A 21,401-nucleotide genomic window follows, 5' to 3' on the forward strand; every position below is an offset into this window, starting at 1 on the left:
CAAAAATGACTTCTAGTTACTAAGGTACTAAGGGCCCGTTTAGCTGTTGTAGAGGAATCGAAACTCCGTTTCGTAACTGCTCCGTTAGGGGAGGATAAACGGGGCGGAGTTGAGTTTGTTTGGCCTGCCAAACACCACTTCAGATTTTGGTTGTCAAGGTGTATTTTTTGGTGGGGTTTGGGTTGTGATGACTGCAACAGCGAAAAAACTCCGTCCCAATGCCCTAACGGAGTTACAAAATTGGTTGACCGAACGCAAGCTTTTTTGGCAAAACGGAGTTTCGAAGAAAAATGAAACGGAGTTATGTCGTTGCCATACAAATCTGCCCCCCGTAACTCCATTTCGACTGGCAGCCAAACGGGCCCTAAAGCGTTCTTAAGTGCGAGCATGTTCGGTATTTCCTAACCATCTTTACCCAGGTGGCCTATTATTAGAGTAGATAAATGGACTAGTTCGCGTAGTAATCCATGATCCACACCCTCGTGATAGTAATCAAATAAACAGACATTACGTAACATATCTTATAAGGACTTCTTCAAATTTGCAGTCGCCCTCAGAGATCTTTCACTGGCCCCCTTTCCTTTCAGTCCAGCATGAATCTCACCTATGAACCACCATATGCAATATGAAGGAATAAGCACCCAGAATCCGTTAGGGATGATGTACAACGGAACCAGTGTCGTAAAATCGTTACTAAATCTCAATTAGAAAACACATTTACAAAGTAAGCTGCAGGAAGGACGACTCACTGTCCGATATGCCCCCACCCCGAAAAGTATTCGACGCACAAGTATAGTATCGTTTTACTCAATGTCATCACCGTACTCACCAACCCAACCACAACCGCCGCCGAGTTACCACGCGCCCAGAGCGCCAAGTACGTAAAATTCAACGCACTCTCGATCAAGTTCATGAAGGACTGCGCGCCTGGGAAACCATCATTACTTTCAAATGCTGGAAACCCATAGACATGATCAATTGTTCCATAAAGACCGTAAGGTTCCCAGAATTTGTGAAGGTCGCCACCAGGCATTGAGCGGGGGCGAAGGAGGATGTAGCCACAATCCTGAGTTGTACGTTGAGGTTAGCTGAGCTTGGCATTTTTGTGAAGAGGACATTGATTAGTCAGATGATCTTAATTGTAACATACCCAGAGGACTAGCAAGGTTGATATTAGAATCCAGGCAGGAATTATCTTGGGTGGACTGTGTGAGAACGCCATTTTCCCGCGTCGCTGGCAGGAAGGTTAAGGAAGGAAAGTAGGCTTAGCATGAGGGGAAGGAAGCGAGTAGAATATATACAGCTGCCACATACCACGATCGACAGTTTGTGTTGCCCTTTTAACCAATTAAATGTCTTGAATTCGCTGCCACGAGCCTGACCAATGTATGTAACAACCCAACGAGCTTTGATTGGTACATATATTTCTCCTGGTTTGGTCTTTACATAATGTCTACTACATCTTAAAGGGGCGAACCTTGCAACCGTACAGTTTAAGTACTCTAATATATACCAACGATATGCAGAAAAATACCAATCGTTTTGTTTCAAAATCATCCCCTAAACTAATATTCATAGGTACATACTTAGTTACATGCCCATGGTCATAGGGTTTATTTTTATTAAGAAAGTACTTCTACAATGCAGGGAGCCTACGTATAACCTGGACCTCCTAACTACAGTGACATAATTGTTGAGGATGGAAGCAGTACTCATGTAGCTAATCACAAACCCCACTAAAACTTGAAAACACGCTTCATTAAAGAGAAATAATAAAAACTTAATATTTATCATATTGTATCCAGGACCTTGTAACCAACTATAATGAAGACCATGCCCCAAATACTGGCAACGAACAAAACAATATGAAATGCTCCATCAGAAACCGGTTACACAGACAAACTAGTTTGGCCAAGCTTAGCTATTGGTCCTTACAAAACTCTTTAAAAAAATATTGTTTACTCAAACCCATCCCCATGTGTTTCCCATGCTTGCTGGTTGGTATCATCTATAAACCTACAGACCTCATCCCCTCATTCCAAGTCCTCGAAGGTTTAGTTGCCGGAGCCGGAGGTGTGTCCCACATAGACGGGTAACCATAGTCCATGCCACCTGATAATGTAATATTATAACGAAGGTACGAAGGTAATATTCCATTGTTTGCAAACGACCCGGGTTCATTGAGAGGACCCCAAGATTTGCGAGCGGCCCAATGTGTGTTTCCTCCCAACTCCCCGGTAACTTGGCGGTAACGCCCATCATTCGTATTTTCGCAATATTCTGGGAAGCTTGGTAATGCCAAGGGACGTATTTTCTCATGAGCCATCGAAACTGGAGTATCAGGCAGTAACAGCCTTGCGGCCCATTCCTCCCTTGTTGGCTGTGATTTGTTACATGGAAGATAAAAGTTCTCTTGTGGGTACCACCCATGGTCGTACTGGAAATTATCTGGCATATTTCTAACATATTTCTCGTAGACGCCCTTTTCACAATTCCAGATTAAGATCTGTCCGTACTTATCAAAGACTGGAAGTCCATGAAAGCCATCATTCACCGTACTCATATCCGGAATCTTCTTCTCGCTCATTTCTGCTTTTTGCTCCAGGTAATCAACCCAGGCAGTTCCGTATTGGCCTTCGCACATTGGCTGGTTTCTATTTCGCCATTCTTCACTGTCCAATCCTTCGTAACGGACGTTGTCCTCGAGTATGTTGTCTTCGGGAGGTAAAATTCTCATTCCATATCTATATACCGGATCCTGATAATTGCCTGAAAGACTACAGTCACCCAAGAATCTCGTGTCAAATTGTCTCCATGGGATATTAGGAGGAATCAGTGAAAGCTCGGTTACGCCAATTCTGGTAGAAGATGGCCCAGACCTCGGAGTGGCCAGGTATGGGTGTATTTGAGCTATACCGTTATTTTGAGAATAGGGGTTTGTTTTAATTTCGTGTCCGTTATTGACTGGAGGAATATACTGGTTCATGCCGACGTATTCCAGATTTTGGGCGAATGGTTGACCTCGATTCGTCATCATATCGGATGTCCCATCAAAACCGAATTCGGCGGGAATTTCAAAACGGTTGGTTCGTGGTTTTAGGACATGAGCACTGTCTGTTTTATCATTAGTATTTGATATTTCAAAATTACTTAGTGGAGAGGATACGTGCTTTGACTACTTCCAAGTGAAATAAGAGTACATATAACGTCTTTCCCCGCCTGTGTATTATGGTTTTCCATGGTCATTTGGGTATCTTTTAGTATTGTTAGTGATATTCAATGAGACAGAGCAGCTTTTTATTGGACTTACCTTCACCACGACAACCCTCAAGATCTGAGGATATATCATTAATGGTATCCCTCTCAGTTCCAGCAACCTCGTCTTCCTTGATGTTTACGATAGCTTCACCCAGGAACTTTGGAGGGTTCAGGAGTTTCTTGGCTAAAAGGTAAAGATAATTAATTACCAATCAAAGTGAACATCAAAAGGAGGAAGACAGGAAGTACTCGCAAGTACATACCATTGGAGGTTTTCTGGGATCCCGTTTGATCAAACATGCCCAAGCTCCGCTTTTTGGAGCTTTTAATATTTATCCCCCCCTCTTTTCTCTTTTTACTCCCTTTATTGACCTTCTTCTCCTTGTTTTCTGTCGAAACCAGAACCCTATCCTCATCGTCCACCATTTTGATAGAACTCGGGCTATCGTAGAAGATATTTCGATGTTTTTCCATATCCAGTTCCATTTGGATAAACCTTGACTTCAGCGCACCCCTCCAATGATTGAGCCAGTGCTCAAAAGTCGGATCATCAATTGTGTCTCTCCACGATTGTGTGAGTCTAAGACTCACTGGACGAGTCGCGCCAAGATACGGATCGAGTTTTTCGTTAAGGTAATCTGGATTGTCTTTGAATAGTGTAAAGGCAATCTGGTAAAATGGGCTGGCAGATGGGAGGATTTTTAGCTTGAAAAGGGCATGTTGAACGGTACTGGAGTGAATGGTGTACTCCCTTCCTTTCCCAAATTTGCTATACCACGTAGGAAACCCGGAAATTATGTCTCTCAATGGGTCTCCAGCTTTGGTCACATCCCAAACGAAGCTGACAACCAAGGACCAAAAGCAAATTCTTGTAATTTGCTCGGGATGGGACTCGATGAGCATATCAGAGATAATTCTGAGCACCATTTCGGCAAGGTCAGCGGTTCCATATCTACGGGCGACATCGTAGAGCTTTAATTGACTACAGAATGTTGCACGGAAGGTGCCCAGGTTGGTGCGGTAAGAACCGGTGTTGATGTACTCGATGTAGTACGAGAAGATTGATTCATCTTCTTGGGGGAGGTCTACTCTATAATTTTTACACCCAAATTTCCCGACCGCGGACATTCGAGAACAAAGATTTTTGCCGTAATCAGATTTGTTGTTCCATTTTTCGGCGTTGATATGGAAGACAGCAAGGCTGGTTCCAACGCGAATAGTGATGTACGGATGGTTGCTGAAACTATAAAGTAGCAGCAAGGTTAGCGTGTGTTCGCTAAATTCACCTCTGCTCTCACTCTTATCCGTAAAAGAACTTTTCCACTTACACTACAAGTCCTGGTTTACCCACGATCGCCTCGTACGCGAGAAGAATGTCCCTGGCGAAGTACCCTTCATCATACGTTGGATGAGGTTCTGAAGCCTTTCCGTCATCCGTAGCTTTGATGGAAGTTCCGCCCTTGCTGCGAAGAACAGGCGGCATTTTTGCAAAAATGGAGGAAGAATCGAGAAAATAGACCTCTGGCTTCTGGTGATGGAGGTGGGGGGGATGGGGACGCAGAGGGATGCTATGGAGGTGTAGTTGTATGTGACGGCCCAAAAGTTGGCTGTGACGGGTTGGCTAAGCTCGAATGCAACAAAAAACACCAAAGAAAGATTGCTGCTTGAGTTAGTGAGCTCAGAGGGGTAGTTGTTCAAATTAGGATGGGTGACGTTAAGGGAATTCTACCCTCTAACCATGGGGACTAGTCAAGCTCAGTCCAGACGATGACGTCCAAAATGTGGCTGCGGTCCAAAATTATTGTGATGGGAGGAATAGAGAAGGTATCGTCAGAAGAAAATTTATAGGCTCGCTTGATCAGTTGAGGTAGCGTATATGTTGTTTACATCATCGCCCAAATTTGGTTCATAAACTCGACTTGCGTAACCGTATAGGCGTATACGGCGCCATGGCAGCAATACATCCGCCTTCTACTTTACATAATTGTATTCAAAGTAAATTCTCCAAAATAGAGGTGACATACATGTAGGTACATGTTGACCAGGGATCTTAATCATGATAGATCACTCGCGAGTTCGCGCTCCTTACGTAATTATGTGCGCATTCAGAAATGGCAGTACTTGCGATATGGGAAGAGAAGTTTTATTCGTGCCATAATGTTGACTGTATGTATACGATACTCTTGTGCCTAGAAAACGCTGAGATCAAAAAAGGGAAAAGGAAAAAAAAGAGTACGATAAATTTATTGACCTACGTGACGTATTTCACGTTTCCATGACAGCGTCTCTAGTACAACGTGCAACATTCAGAAATTTTGGATCCAGAAAGTTTCAAAACGAAACATGTGCATACAGTAGTACTTAAATGCACATTTTGCAACTTTTCGAGTCCTAGAGAGCAGCTATTTGTAATTTTATTTGGAGATACATTAACATATACAAGCTAGCTCGATCAACCAGCCAATACATGAAGAGATTCGCAATGTTGGCCGGGGGTGCCTCCCAATTGAACACGGCTAGTAGGGGTAGATCTGGAGGGTTAGATTGGTCAAAAGATAAAGTCTCCAAAAGCTTTCTGAATCCAAACCATCACAATCTAGACATGAGGATAGCGCATGCGCAGTGAAAAAAAAGTTCCTACCAGCAAAAATAGTATTATATATACCAAGATAAAATGCGTTTTTCTTTTGGTGTTTGCATGTGTGCACGTAGGTTTATTACGACCAGCACCATATTAGGCATATATATGTCCCGTCCCAGTCGCAAACACTAATTATTGGCCAATGGGCCATAATTGGTGAACGAGCTCTTACTTTTCGCTTATAGGGGATTTTACTATATGATTCTCATCTTTTTCGGCGGAAAGTTGTTGGCCCTAGCTACATGTAATTAGCTATTTATTAAAGAAATATTTATTTGCATTACTTTTGTAGACCTAGGATGGTAGTATATCGGGGGCAAGGGTACATACATGTAGGTATGATAGAATGTGTTCTTTGAGTTTCTCAGTTGTTAGGCGATGGGTTTTGGAAGTTAACTACATATGTAGACAATATTAACAATCACCGCTATATATTAGTCAACTTTGGTCAAATTCTGGCAGGCATTGGCCAGCCGGACAGATCAGTGACTGTTTGTCAAATCTCAGGAAGCATTGGTCAATAGGCAATATTTATCGACAGGATGGCCAGTTAGGCAATGGGCCGGCCTGTTGGCCAATGTGATATACTCGTGACTGGGACGGAACATATATATATATAGGGAGAATATCAAATGTCAGTTTAGAGGATAAAAAGGTCATTGAGTCATTATGTATACGTAGTAAAGCGCTTTAAATTCACGAAAGTGCTCCTGTTGAGAAGTAAGTTTATATGGTCATGAATTGAACATTCATATGCTTCAAGAGAGAGAAAGAAAAAACAAGTGCCACTACGATCTACTCCGTTTTCTCGAACGTTCACAGAATTAGTGGGTAGCTACATGTACATGTACTATGTTCGCGAGTCTAATCATTAATATGAAGGTTCTGAAGAGACATGATATAAATTCCAGCATATCTAACTGTTTTGAGCCGTTCGCTACGTACATGTTCGCGTTCATGAAATGAATTCGATAAGAATACGTAGCTATCCTAATCTAATAGGCTCAGCAAATTCAGATACAGCCTAAGCGTAAGAATGAGATCACTACATGCATGTAGCTTAACTACATGTATGTAGCGACACGTGAGGTCGATATACGATCTGTTTTGCTACAATCATTGGCATATATCCAAGACTCTGCGATGAACCTCGAGCTCTTAGGGCTAGGGACAGATAGTGTTTATTTGAAGGAATCTATGGGCTGTATATAAAGACAGGAGACGATAATGAAATTCCTGGTTTCAAAACCACAAGTATTTTATGTGTGATTGCGTGACATGTCACATGGATACATGTATATTTCCGAGTGCGAGCTTATGATCCCGGCCCGGCTCAACTCAAAGAAGACACGGCGGGGCTGCATGTCGTTTGAAAGCCAAGATGTAGAAAGGAACGGCTTCTTTCGAATTAATATTTTGATACATGTACATGTAGTCTTCTACAGCTGTCTATCAAAGTACCTACTTGTAGTATGATTTCCCAAGCACCAATAAGCTATTTGACTTGTGGCTACGCGAACTGTCAACTTCTTATCAAATTAATCGTCACAAACTCCAGCTCCGAATCTCGGGAAGCGTCTCACCATATATATATAGCCGAGCCACCAAGACTCCAAGACTCCAAGACCCCAAGACTCTAAGCGGTTCCTCCGAGGATCTTCCTTCTCGTGACTCCGCGTTCCGCCTCCACTCTGGCCGGCACTCACGTCGCGGCTCTGGGCCTGCATACATACATCTATCTATCTCTAGCTATTGCTTTTCCCAACGATCCGCTCCACATAGATATAGTGCAACAGACCTGATGATTATCGAGCACTTATTGCTCCAAGCCCGGTACAACTTTAATGTGAAACATTTTCACACTGAAGCCAAGCTACCGCAAGCATATACAGGGTAGTTTTCCCGCCTTTCTAGGCGGGAAACCGCCAGGTCAGGTCGTCTGCAGGTCTCCATATATAGGTCTTTTGAAAGTCACAGAAACTGGAACCTTGACCGCTTGTCTTCGGCACCTACGGCTCAAGATCTCACTACAATGTATGTATGAGTACCTGGCGGGGAGATAAAAACGTGGATCGGGGTGGTGCCCGTGTTGGCGGTTTTGACAGGTGGGGTGTTGGTATGGCTAATTATCCGAGGTGTACCTCAGGACAAGAAGAGACGGGCGAGTACAATACATGTACACAGAGAGGTACATGTAAGTTGTCTTTTGATGTCTAGGTTAAAATTCTAAAAATAAGACTAAACAACTAATAATAATTTATATAGTTATCTCATTCAAACCCAGGGGATGAAGAAAATGAAATACCAAAGATAAAGTATACACTGATGCTTATTTGTACATCTCTGAGCGGTGTTTATATATCATGACAAACACCTCATGCGTCTACATTTGGTCGATATTCGGGAGCGTGCAGGGCAAAAGTATTCCCGCGGCGCGGCCGACACGCCGAGCTCAATATTCAGACCATATAGCCATTATTTAAGACATAAACATGCGGGCACACAAAAACTTAATTCTCCCTAGCTCCCATGAGCCCAGGGATGTACATGGACCTTTTGAGAGGAAAAATGCTTTGGTCACTGAAATGGTTCTAACAGAACTTTTCTTTTCTTTCCTGTAGATATTAACCCTACTATCACTGTTATCGTCATACGTATCTTTATAAAAGCTAACTAGTTTACAAGGCCGATATCGGATGTCGTTTCTGGACCCTGGTTTTATCAGCTAGTTCTTCCGAATCTTTACTTGAGCCATTTACTTGACTGATGATACTTCCTTCAGGATCTCGATAGTTTCAGCTGCCAGGGCGATGTTATCGTGTAAATTCCACATTAGGAAGTGCAAGCGCAAACTAATTTTCTAGTTCAGTTAACTAACAGGTATAAATTGAAGAGATGGATTTTAGCGGAAAAACTCGATACAGGAAATAAGACTTAAGAGACGACCATGCGAGTGGGAATGCTCCGCTGTTTTTTTCTTCTGTGACCTGGCTCGGGAGCCTAGGTCGGCTCTTGCAAGTATTTGTCTTCAGCCTTTGGAGAAAGAGAGGAGAAAACCTTTTCAGCCTCTGTAATAGAGCAATCGGATCATTCCCTGCATGATGTTACTTCGATCATGTCGTTCGAGCTTGTGGGGACATCATGAACAGTGGCATGGGGTAGGCTGTTCAAGGCGGATTGAGTATTCCAACAGTCAGTTACATGGGAATTATCTACTTTCTTAGAGAATTTACTAAACCCATCTCTTGTTATGATTGATCACATTCCAGTGTTGAATCGTTACTGAAGTAGGTAGGTCACGCACTTTCGTACCGGAAAGCAGAACCCGGCCAACGCCAAATTATTGACAATAGTAACTCCAACTAGGTAGTTACTTTTCCCATATGTAGAGTCTCGAATGCTCTTATATTTTTCTAGCGCTTTCTTTCCCTTCGAAAGTCACACATTTTGTGCTCAGAGGGACATCCGATCTTCCCCGCGCTCACGCTTCGGCTTCGTAGAATCATTACTCCGATAGCTTAGAAGGGAGCGACCTTAAGATCAAAGGAAAGATCTGATATAAGCTATATGTGCATGCATATACCAAACCCTGCGTTGTAAGGAAGTAAAGTACTCGGAACTCCATAAACGTTGTGTCTCTTAAGATTCCCGGGTCAATACGTGCATAGCATAGGGAAGATGACCAGATCACCTCGGTGAGACTTTTTATTTTTTTACAATTATGCACGGACAAACCTCGGTGAAATGTGTGCGCACCTTTGGCGAAGAGGTTAAAAAATGGGTAGTAACTCGGTACCGGGTATTGCGTCGGGATGTTATAGGGCAGTGGGGATGTGGGGATGGTTGAGCGTGCGGTCCCAGATACCAGATTTTATCCTTGCGCAAATGAAATTAACTTAGCGAAAAACTTATACGCTCTCTCAGAACTGCTAACTACAGCACCTACTTAGTAACGTCAAAAGATCTGGCCCACATAATTGGGGTTCCGGAGCGCTGCCCTCCGGTACCACTTGCATGTTGATTTTGAGGTTGGGCAGTGACCTCGCTGCGACACAATGTCATGTAGTTAGTTCCCTACTTACTCGACTAACAGCATACTCCACATCTACCGGTTTGCGTGTAATCTACGTATGTACCTACAAGTACACATACGTATATCCACGATTATTCGGAAATTAAAGAGTATGAGGGAAATATACTAAATACTAGGCCACGTGCCTAACACCTACTCCTACGCAAGAGTAGTTGATTTCTGGGGAGAAAAAAGGATACGGCGGCTCTCTGAATTGTTGTTCCTCCCCCCTTGCTACTTAGCTCATCGTGGATACTAGCTGGATAGCAACTGGGGCTGGTGATAATATAATAGTTGTGGTATGATATCGGTTTAGGGGCCGAGGCTGTTACCGACGGGGTCATTTTTGGACAAGTGCTGCTACGGACCTGGTAAACGGGGTGCTGGACCTGGTAAAACCATCGTGACGATAATAATTCGACACTGAATTGACTTCAATTACACGTTTTAATTTCATCGAGTATGTCCCGGCCAGTATACTCTTCAGAGACTTCATCTTCGAGAGCATACATAATTAATCGCATTGTTTACTTACCATGGTTTGAGATTCCAAGAAGTGACGTCTACTAAATCTTCCAGTATTACGGTTTACCAACGTGGTTAAGCTTACCGTTTATTTACACCCTGGCAACCCCGCCCCACATTTAGCAGGGAATATCTTTTCCCCGGAAAAAGTCGTTTAAACACCTTATATCCTCCAGTCAATAGCCATGTGAGGGGAACAGGTAAACACCACATTCTGGGTCACCGGCATCCTGCGGAGCGATGACCGTTACCTTCTCTGGCATTGCACTGCGAAGATCTAACACTTGGTCAGGAAGTTTCTCCGAACTCAGGGCAAAAATAGGTAGTTGGGCTTTATGCCTGTACTACCATCTAGGTGCCTGCCTACATAACCGGTAACTTCCCGCCCCTGCAACTACTCAACTCCACGTTATGGTCAGGGTTCTTCCCCAGGTCCCAGCTGAGATACCTGTACGAGCGAACTCAAAAACGCGAATTGCGGGGACTCCACAGGTTTTGACCCCCGGGGAGTGTAGGGAGAGTATCCGAGCGTATGTATTAACTTTCATTCTCTACATCTTGTGTTTGTGTAGGTCACGACCCCACGCGGTGCTGCGAGGAAACTGGTTTATCACTTTCGTATGCCCACTTTCGTATGGTGACACCATGTTCCCGCGATTAGAAATTCCCTCCTCGAGATGATCGTGATGACGTTGATCTTCCTCTTTCGCCGGCACGGGCAGAAATGACCGCCTTTCTAATTTTTTGAGAAGATCACCTAGTGTCACTCAGTAGTAGCGACTTCTCGGAAGTTATAAAGCTCGTCCGGTTTCACCTCTTTCACCTCCCCCTTCCATCCTCACAGCAAAACTTGGGCTTTCAGTCTTATACAGCCTGGAAAACATTTAGTTGTCTACCAAACCCTTCAATTCCCAACAGACATGTCGAGCTCCAAGCTATCGGCAGCAACATTTTTGCTGCTGCTCTCCCCCATCGGTGCTTTTGGGTACACGAAGAACTACACCGGCGATGGCGCTCCAATTGCTCCTTTGAGCCCTCCTTATTTCCCATCTCCTGTTACTTCTGGTGCTGGCGATTGGGCGGATGCCTATGTCAAGGCGCGGAACTTTGTTGATCAATTGACTCTCTTGGAGAAAGGTATGTCATTAATTTTGTGTCATCTTTATGATTGACACTACCATTACCTTTTAGTTTCAACCGTACTAATAGGAACTACCAGTCAATCTCACCACCGGCACTGGCTGGGGCCAGAACCACTGTGTCGGAAACGTCGGCACAATCCCTCGTCTCAACTTCCCCTCCCTGTGTCTTCAAGACTCCCCGCTCGGTGTTCGTATGGGAACATACGCTTCCGCGTTCTCCTCGGGCATGAATGCTGCGGCAACATGGGACCGCGGTCTCATGTACAAGCGTGGGTACGATATGGGCGCGGAGTTCAAGGGAAAGGGTGCCAATATCGCCCTTGGACCTGTTGCGGGTCCTCTTGGAAGACATTCTGAGGGTGGTCGTAACTGGGAAGGGTTCTCAGTGGATCCCTGGTTGACGGGTGTTGGTATGTGGGAGACCGTTAAGGGAATGCAGGATGCGGGAGTCATTGCTACTGCGAAGCACTTTATCGGTATGCACTTCTATTTTTTCCTTTTTTTCAGTTACCCGTGTTTTTGAAGACTGAGCTAACTTGAGGATGATAGGTAATGAGCAGGAACACTTCCGTCAATCCGGTGAATCAAACGGCTTTGGGACTCACGAGCCGGTCCTACAAGCCATCTCGTCCAACATTGATGATCGCACCATGCACGAGATGTACCTCTGGCCCTTTGCTGATGCCGTTCGTGCCGGTGTCGGTGCTATCATGTGCTCATACCAGCAGATCAACAACTCCTACGGCTGCCAGAACTCGCACCTCCTCAACGGTCTCCTCAAGGATGAGCTCAAATTCGAGGGATTTGTCATGAGCGATTGGGGTGCGCACCACTCTGGTGTTGACTCTGGTTTGGCGGGACTGGATATGAGCATGCCCGGCGACTACACCTTTGGCTCTGGAACCTCATGGTGGGGCGGAAACCTCACCGCCGCTGTGCTCAACGGATCCTTCCCCGAATGGAGACTCGATGATATGGCAACCCGCATCATGGCCGCCTACTTCAAAGTTGGCCAGGACCCCGAGACTTACCCCGAGACCAACTTCGATTCATGGACCACCAGTGATTATGGATATCTCCACAACCAAGTCCAGCTTGGATGGGGTCTCGTCAACAAGCACGTCAATGTCATGGGCGACCACCACATCGGTATCCGCGAGGTTGGTGCTAAGTCCACTGTTCTCTTGAAGAACGTCGACGGAGTCCTCCCTCTCGGCGGTCAGCGACAGATTGGCATCTTCGGATCTGACGCCGGCGAGTCTCCACTGGGCCCCAACGGCTGCTCAGACCGCAACTGCAACAAGGGAACTCTTGCCATGGGCTGGGGATCCGGCACTGCAAACTTCCCCTACCTGATCACGCCGCTCGAGGCCATCAAGGCCCGCGCCATCCAGGACGGCACTGTCGTCCAATCTGTCCTCGACGACTACGCCTATGCGCAGATCAACTCCACGGCCCTGCAGGCCTCTGTCTGTCTTGCATTTGTCAACTCCGATGCCGGTGAAGGCTACGTCTCCGTCGACGGCAACGAGGGCGACCGCAACAACCTCACCCTCTGGAACAACGGCGAAACGCTCATCGCAAACGTCGCCGCAAACTGCAACAACACCGTCGTCATCATCCACGCGCCTGGCACCGTCCTCGTTGAGTCCTTCGTCGACCACCCCAACGTCACTGCCATCATCTGGGCCGGCCTGCCCGGCCAGGAGTCCGGAAACGCCCTCGTCGATGTCCTCTACGGCGCCGTCAACCCCTCCGGAAAGCTCCCCTTCACCATGGCCAAGACGCGTGAAGACTACGGCACCGACATCCTGTACGAGCCCAACGGCCTCATCCCGCAGGAAAACTTCACCGAGGGCCTCTTCCTCGACTACCGCCACTTCGACAAGGCCGGCATCGAGCCGCGCTACGAGTTCGGCTTCGGCCTCAGCTACACAACCTTCGCCTACTCCAACCTCACCATCAAGAAGGTCAGCAACAGCTCCTACACGCCCATGACCGGCTTCACCGCCGGCATCCCCGACAGCAACAAGACCCTCGGCTCGCCCGCCGACTACACCTTCCCCGAGGGCCTCGTCAAGGTCACCAAGTTCGTCTACCCCTACCTCGACAACGCCACCGCCATCCCATCGGACTCCACCTACGAGGCGCCCGAAGGCGCATACGACACCTCGCCGCAGCCCATCCCGGCGGCCGGTGGCGCGCCTGGCGGTAATCCCTCGCTCTACGACGTCATCTATGAGGTCTCGGCAACGATCAGCAACACCGGCTCGCGCGGCGGCGAGGAGGTTGCCCAGCTGTATATCAGCACTGACCTGGAAGATGACCCGATCAATGTCTTGAGGGGCTTCGAGAAGGTCAGCATTCCCGCGGGTCAGAGCACCACGGTTACCATGCACCTGAATAACAGGGATCTGGCAAGGTGGGACACGGTGAAGGGCGATTGGGTCGTGCTGGATATCGAGAGGACTGTGAAGGTGGGTAGTTCGAGTCGGAAGTTGCCTTTGAGCGCTACTTTGGCTTAAGGGTTGTGTGGTGTGTGGTGTGTGGTGTGAGGAGATGAAAAAGTGATGCGAGTGATGGAGTGTGATGCGGGAGTTTCGTTTGTCTATACATACCATTCTTTTCTTTTCTTTCTTCCTTTCTTCTTCTTTTTCTGTCTTGTTATTGCCTTGTATATACCTTTTCTTTCTTTTCTTTCTTTTCGGCTGATGGCTATGACGATGATGATGACATTGTATGTATGGGCTACGTTACGACCACGAAAAAATGAACTGTACAGATGATCAGAACTTTCCTCCCTTCCTTCCTGCTCCTTCTCTTTCTCTTTCTCTTTCTCCTCCTTGTGACCATCATCCTCCTTTAAATCGACCCTCGTACCCGGTCTCACCTTATGGGAGCCCGCAGACCGCCGCCAAGAACCCCCGAGTGATACACCATGACCGAAATTCCGCCCAAGAAAAAGATACATTTTCTTTCCACCACGGACACGCAAGTATAGTAAAGAACTTGTATCAGTGCTCTTCGACATCGTTTTCAAAAGCTGCCCGAGGGTTTACAGCGTGAGGGGGTCGGCCAATCTCGGTCTCCCGGACATGTTCTACCCTCTTAGTGCTAGACAGGTAGGGGGTGAGACCAATTCAATGTATTTAGATCTGTCACAGACGAGATAGCGCTAATTCAGGGAAATTGATCGATCTGTTTTAGAATACAGTCCTAATTGGCCAAATGGATTAAAACAAACAAACAAACCAACCCTAACCCATCCCTGCATATATCCCATCTGCCAAACACTCCACTCTCAAAAATACCTAACCAAAAAAAAAAACTCTCAGAGCAACTAAAACCTCTCGACAAATCTCAGCAGCACCCTCCCACCAACATGCATCGTAAAATCTATATTGCTCATCTCCAACATTTTCTTTACCTTGAGACTCATCTCCTCCATTGTCTCGCCCGGCTTCTCAGGCGCCAGCTCGATCCTGCAGCTTCGTAAAATCTCTGACAGCACGGCTGTATACTCCACTTCTGCAAACCGCCTGCCGAGGCACCTTCTTGCTCCACGGCTGAAGCCAACGAAGCTCCCCTCTACCGGCTCCGGACGTAGGGACTTTGAGTCGTCAGCGAGCCACCGCTCGGGGCGGAACTTGTCGGCGTCGGCCCCCCATACGTGTGGGTTGCGGTGTAGCGCGCAGGCGGAGAGCGCGATCCTTGTTTGGGGCGGAAGGGTGAAGGTGTCGTTTTTGTAGCTGAGGATTTGGGGCTTGTCCTCGACGTACTTTGGGATCATGGGAACTGCGGGGAAGAGGCGCAGCGTTTCCATCTGTGTGTTGAGAGAGTCAGATCTAGTTTCTGGTTTGGATGGCTTATATTGAAAGTACCTACCAGGACACATGAAAGCCTGACCAGCTTGGGGAACACCTTGTGGTATTTCCACCCGTCCTTCTGCTGCCCATACTCGGTCACAAACTGGTCCAGCTCCTCCATGACCCAGAGCTGCACTTTGGGATAGAGGGCAAGCAGAACTATGGAAAAGTGCATGGTGTCTGTCAACGTTGTTGAGCCAGCGAATCCTAATGCGAACATGTTTCCAATCACGTCGCTGCGTGATAACTGGACTTCTGTTGGTACAGTGCCTGGCGGTGCCAATGCGTTCATCAGGCCGTCCAATATGCCGACTTTAGTAGAGGGCTCGAGCTTGTTTTTTTCGTTTATGTGGCAGTCCAGAAAGTTTGTCATATATAAAGTGACATGATTCATCGCCTTCGATAGGTGACCAATACCCGGCACGTACGGCATTATCAATTGTGGAAACATCAACACAAGGCGAAGACCTGCATTGATGGTTTCCATAGAGTGGGCAAATTCAGACACTGCCAGCTCTTCTGGGGATTGCCCTGTTCTAAATGACAAAGAGACACCAAACACTATATATTACCGTTAGAACGTATTTCTTGAGCCTTCTTTTGATGTCGGCTTACCGGCAGCCATAACGACGCGGTTAGCCAACGTTCCTAGATCTCTGAATTCACGCGAAGTATATGGCGCTTGAATAGGCGTATTTGTATCTACTAGATGCTTCCATTCCGAGAGCATTTCCCTTCCTAAAATGGTTGCTTGGTCCCAGACGAATGTGTGAATGGCATCAGTGTATCGCGGCGTAACAGCGCGGCGATGTCTTTTCCAGGTCTCGCCTTCGGTCTGTTGATTAAAGCTTAGCATTTGCTCTCTATAAGCACTTTCAAAAGATCAAGTACCTCGATGATGTTGCGGCCGAATACACGTAACGGCACTTGAAAGGAAAGTAACAATCAGCATATATAATGAAAAATCGAGGATCAATCCAACCACAGACGATATAAATCAAAATCCTTAACAAAGTCCATGCGTCTATCCGTTATCTGAGCACACACATGCGGATCGGCCACCTCAAGGGCCAGGAACCCTGGGGACACGACTAAGAACACATCCCCTAGCACACTATGGTTTTCATATCCTGCTTTGAACCGCCAGTTACGGTAGACGCCCGAATAGTCTCTGGGGTCCAGGATTGTCGCGAGCCAGTCTGGCAGGTAGTCTATCAAGCAGTCAAGGATGGGCATCCACAACAGGTAGGCGAGGTTTCCTTGGTGAAGTGGTCTACAGATATATGGAAGGCCGGTCTTTTTTGCTGCCTGGAGACTGCGTCGGAGCAGGATGAACCAACGGGCCAGGAAGAACGCGATAAGACAACTGAAGATGATTAGAAGTCTCATCTTTGTGGTTGCCGTTGTTGTTGTTCTGTTGAGCTATAGCCCCGGGTAAGGGGATATTCTTGGTATTTAAGGAGTGTGCATGGCATGAAAGTGCTGTTGCTGACGTCTATTGCATGGCATAGACAATATTAACACAACGCGCCAAGTCCATGGACTAGGGGTGGTATTTTTCTCAGATTAGAAATTTTAGGCCAACAATCAATTTTGAAAAAATGCTGATTGCAAAACTGTGGTTGCGGGTAGCGAAATTGATCATTTCATGTCGATCCCCATACAAAAATGGGTTCAAAACTGCTAGTTGCGGGAACAGTTTTACTAGATGGCAAATAGTAATTTTCAAAATTGATCGTTGGCCTAAAGTTTCTATTATGTTCTCAGCCCCAATCTGCTTTTACGGTTCATTCGAAGATGTCGTGGACACCCACATGTCTGCAAGTAGAACAACCCAAGCTCGATTAGGGGTATATGTACATGTAGGTACCTCGCTACGTCAAGAAGATCATGTTCTGCCTCTAACAAGATCTAAGAGAGAAATCCAGCAGAGCATGATTGATCTTACCCGCCAAAGAACTCCGTAGATCCAAATGTCGTCATCGAAGGCTTCCCGCCAGAAGGTTAACAATGAAGAAATTTTCTTGGGAAGAGAGATTCCCATTTTAAATCGTCAGTATAGACCGTATAGAATGTACCACCACACATCTGTTCTTTATCCCCAAAAGCCAGATCTAAATACATATTTGACCCATCGATGTTCACAGCCAATCACTCGCCATCCCATCCCGGTATAGCGCTGTATACTTGGGCCAAGCTAGTCCGCATTTGGAATGCTTATATCTGGCTACACAGCGGGCCAACAAGCCATCAGCACAGCTTAATTAACCTTAAATCATACGTTCTACAGCTCTTTCCACAGTCTCGTCATACCTACTCTACTCATTCCAAGATGGCCGAGCAGCTACCATCCACAAAGCGTCCAGACATATAGGGGTGTTGTTACTCTACTATCTTAATACGAACACGAACACGTCCCTATCCCACCATGGTACCATCTTTTCCAGAACCAAGCTCAGATCACCAGTTCTCGTTCGACCTTGTCAGGTACCCACATTCTAACTAAGACCACCGCCGCGTCCTAGCGCTGATTAGGTAATAGGGGTAAACAAGCTACCAATCCCGGGAATCTACTATTTTGCAGTGCGCATGAGTTTTCAATTGGGGATTCGAGAGCTGGAATTGAGAATTGAAATGTTATTTCCAATGGCCATAACCTCCAAAAGCCAGCCAATTCTCCTCCATTCCACTGCACCCAAATAGCTAGCTACTCTAGTACGAGCAGTATCAACAGCTCAGCCCCTACCAGGATCCCCCTAGGCCTCACCACCACATCCAATTGCACCACCCGGAGCGTCCGCAGCCGCATATCAGCCCACAGATTGTCAGCAGTGCCAATCCACGCTGCTTACTGTCTTGGCTCCCGCCGCATATAACACCTCACCACCTCCCACACCCACCTCAATCCTCACAACCTCCCCATACACGCCTCCACCTCCCACAACTCACAACCTCCCACACACACCGCACAATGGAACTCACAACAACACAAGCCGTCCTCGCCGTCGCCGCCGCCGGCATCTCGTACGTGTGGCTCTGCTACGCCATCAACAGCACAATGATGGGCCGCTTCCTGGACAAGAACCCGACGAAGTTTACGACTGTGAAGCCGGTGGTGAATAACTAGACCAACACTCGCTTTTTTCTCGATTTTTTACTTTTAATTTGTTGGCGGTGGGAGGGGAGTTGAAGGGGGGTGGAGGGGGGGATACTAGGGGGGGATACTAGGGGGCTTGATTAATAATGTCTTTTGCGCTTTGGACGATAACGTACCGCGGAAACGGTTTCGGCGTAATGTAAGCAAGCATCCACCACCCACGCGGCCTACCTACATACACCGTAGCTAACTAGCTTTGTTACAGCACCTCAAACGGACAACGGATGGACAAAGACGGACAACGGATGGACAATCGGGGAGGAAGCGAGGGAATAGAGTCACGGAGTAATATAGATACCTTGGGGAGGTGTAATGCAACATTTTTTCGAACAATGTGTTGTGATCGAACGCGAATAATTGCCGCATCATTCTCGGGAACAAAAAAAGCGGGAGTCTACCAGCCTGAGCCCGTACCATACAGAAACTAGGGGACGAGTACCAGGCATGGCTGTGGTATTCGGGGTCGCGAGTGGGAGTTTAGAGTTGGGTGTAAGATATCCCTAGGCTTTGGTTTGATCGTAAGGGTAATGTCTCCCTTCTGGTGATGCTTTCGTAGCCGTCCAGAGCCCAGAGAGGGCTACTACCTTGAAACTCAACTCAATTGAAGCTCTACTCTTGAACGTTGTTATGCTGAGTGAAAAGACCCTGCGAATGTGCTCTCAAATCGTCAAGGAAAGAATAATGCTCTCTGATGAACAATAACAATTATCCAATACCGGAATACAATAATACCCCGATCAACTAATAAATACATGCACCCCAATGCTTTAACAAACTTCCAATCGTAAACTACTAAAATATGCATACCAGGGTTAGGGTTAAAGCCAATATATTGTTTCTATGCCAAGATCCTAATAACATCACATCTTCAAACTCGTTTTTATGAGTACACCAGAAGGTGACAACTCGGTACAGAGTTCCTATGGTATATTGATTGTTCATATGAGAGCGTAATGGGGTCAATGGGCTGATATACGAGCTACTAGCTCGAAGTAATTGATTGATTGGTGTTTATGGAAAAGGTCTAAAATGACATGAGTTTTCGGCGGTAGATCGTAATGAGGGTTGATTCCTAGCCCTACCACTCACCCCTTCCTCCTTTAGAAAAATCAAAAAAAAAAAAAAAATCAAAATAGCCTCCTAATTTATTTCACTCCAAATTAAAAAAACAAAAACAAAAAAAAGAACAAAAGGTACTGCAACGACTTATTACTGATTGTGCGTTACTACCCCCACCCCTGGTTTGAACCCAGGACCTTGTGTGTATCCTGGGTAAACACTCGGTGTCTAACCTGACGAGCAGTCTAACCACTAGACCACTCGCCCATGGTGGATGCTGCGCTGGAAGTGATATATGATTGATCTTGGCGGTGTGCCAAGATGGAGCAGAACCCCGAATAACCCTTCCATGTCAATGCTCAGCCATCCATAATATTCAATAGCTCGATCACATTCTTTCATTTTAGATCATATCGAACGGTGTTATCTTGCACCATGTGTTATTGTAGAGCGTGTTTACCAAAAGCTATGTCATTTTAGACCTTTTCCGTAGTACTTAAGCTTAATTACGCTCTCATGCTCATCTGACACTCGTATTCCTTATAATATAGTACCCAATTCGAGACACCACCACGAGGATGACTTTGTTGTTTTTCTAGCCAAATCCCATATATACCACCGCCCGGATATCAAACGCTATTTAAATGTGTGGGCATAGACTCAATATCATAGACTCCAACCAATCCTCCAACATACGGTATTCTCAGGAGATTATCGTTGTCCTCCTGTGTATATCTACCTGGCTACTAGATTATAAGACATCAGACGTTATACAGCGGGCGTCTTTTCTATGCATTTGTATTTCCGGGCTGGCACTGCTACTGGTTGAAAGCCTGTACCGGCGATGCTACTAATTCACGACCGGTAGTGCGGATGTCGGCGGTTGCTATGGCAACCCGGGAGTTCGAGGTAGGGAGGTAGCTATAGCTCTCCGGTGCCCGCTGCTATTACCTGAAAGCCGGCCGGTAGTGCGGGTAGCTACTATAGCAACCCGATGTCTACGGTGCGGTATAGGCAGTACTAGTTAGCGTTGCTGAGGACCGGAATGGCTATTTCTATGGGTATTTGGTGGGATAATGAAGGAGGGTCTTTCTTCAAAAGCATGTAGCGGTGTAAAATGGAATAAAGGGCAGAGTCAGAGCTCCGGATCTCATGAAACTAACGGCCTAAGAGACCAACAAAACTCACAATCCAGAAGAATAAAGGCTTACAAGCCAGGACCTGAGGAGCCAGAACAGAGATAGAAAAAGAAGCGAGGAACTACATACCACACTCTGAAGTCAAAAAGAAAGAAAAATGCACAAGAGGCCAAACTCATACTCCATTCAACAAAAGAAGCCTACAAATTATAAGTAAAGTAGAACCCCATAAGTCACCTAGGGGGCTAAAAGGGACACGAAAATAAGACAAAAGCAAAAGATCCCTAGAGTTCGTAAGAAATCCTCGAAGAGGCCCCGAAGAGCCCATAACCCCCCAAAAAAAGCCAACGAGCCAACGAGCTAAATAAGAGCCCACAAGCCAAGAATGAGCCACCCCGCGAGCCAAAGAAATGTGTCAATTAGAGGCTGTAAGCAGGCAAAAGAGACCTCGTGAGTCTAGATCTCATCTCTTCGCTCCCCGTTACCAGGAACCAATTGCGAAGAGAAAGTGCATGAGCCCGCGCCGGCCTTGAGCCTTGAGT

At 46.4% G+C, this 21,401-nt stretch overlaps 5 protein-coding genes across 5 annotated transcripts; 2 read left to right on the plus strand and 3 right to left on the minus strand.

Annotated features, from left to right (window-relative positions):
* Positions 1 to 521: 521 nt before the first annotated feature.
* H6S33_002965 (uncharacterized protein) lies at positions 522 to 1,222 on the minus strand (the record flags this gene model as incomplete). Its single annotated transcript, XM_044834742.1, has 3 exons — positions 522 to 693; positions 750 to 1,066; positions 1,151 to 1,222. The coding sequence occupies 3 exons, from the start codon at positions 1,220 to 1,222 to the stop codon at positions 522 to 524; spliced, it is 561 nt and encodes a 186-aa protein (XP_044692172.1).
* A 786-nt stretch (positions 1,223 to 2,008) lies between these two features.
* H6S33_002966 (uncharacterized protein) lies at positions 2,009 to 4,741 on the minus strand (the record flags this gene model as incomplete). The annotated part of the gene is made up of 5 exons (XM_044834743.1): positions 2,009 to 3,110; positions 3,167 to 3,254; positions 3,311 to 3,442; positions 3,522 to 4,501; positions 4,587 to 4,741. The coding sequence occupies 5 exons, from the start codon at positions 4,739 to 4,741 to the stop codon at positions 2,009 to 2,011; spliced, it is 2,457 nt and encodes an 818-aa protein (XP_044692173.1).
* A 6,675-nt stretch (positions 4,742 to 11,416) lies between these two features.
* On the plus strand, positions 11,417 to 14,163 carry H6S33_002967 (uncharacterized protein; the record flags this gene model as incomplete). The annotated part of the gene is made up of 3 exons (XM_044834744.1): positions 11,417 to 11,633; positions 11,716 to 12,114; positions 12,188 to 14,163. The coding sequence occupies 3 exons, from the start codon at positions 11,417 to 11,419 to the stop codon at positions 14,161 to 14,163; spliced, it is 2,592 nt and encodes an 863-aa protein (XP_044692174.1).
* Positions 14,164 to 14,978: 815 nt separating this feature from the next.
* H6S33_002968 (uncharacterized protein) lies at positions 14,979 to 16,893 on the minus strand (the record flags this gene model as incomplete). The annotated part of the gene is made up of 5 exons (XM_044834745.1): positions 14,979 to 15,461; positions 15,524 to 16,065; positions 16,120 to 16,339; positions 16,396 to 16,430; positions 16,494 to 16,893. 5 exons carry the CDS (start codon positions 16,891 to 16,893, stop codon positions 14,979 to 14,981), a joined length of 1,680 nt encoding a protein of 559 aa, XP_044692175.1.
* A 1,582-nt stretch (positions 16,894 to 18,475) lies between these two features.
* H6S33_002969 (uncharacterized protein) lies at positions 18,476 to 18,631 on the plus strand (the record flags this gene model as incomplete). Its single annotated transcript, XM_044834746.1, has 1 exon — positions 18,476 to 18,631. The coding sequence occupies one exon, from the start codon at positions 18,476 to 18,478 to the stop codon at positions 18,629 to 18,631; it is 156 nt and encodes a 51-aa protein (XP_044692176.1).
* Positions 18,632 to 21,401: the final 2,770 nt, after the last annotated feature.

This window comes from Morchella sextelata, assembly GCF_020137385.1.
Source record: "Morchella sextelata strain SCLS chromosome Unknown scls_14, whole genome shotgun sequence".
Classification (NCBI taxonomy): domain Eukaryota; kingdom Fungi; phylum Ascomycota; class Pezizomycetes; order Pezizales; family Morchellaceae; genus Morchella; species Morchella sextelata.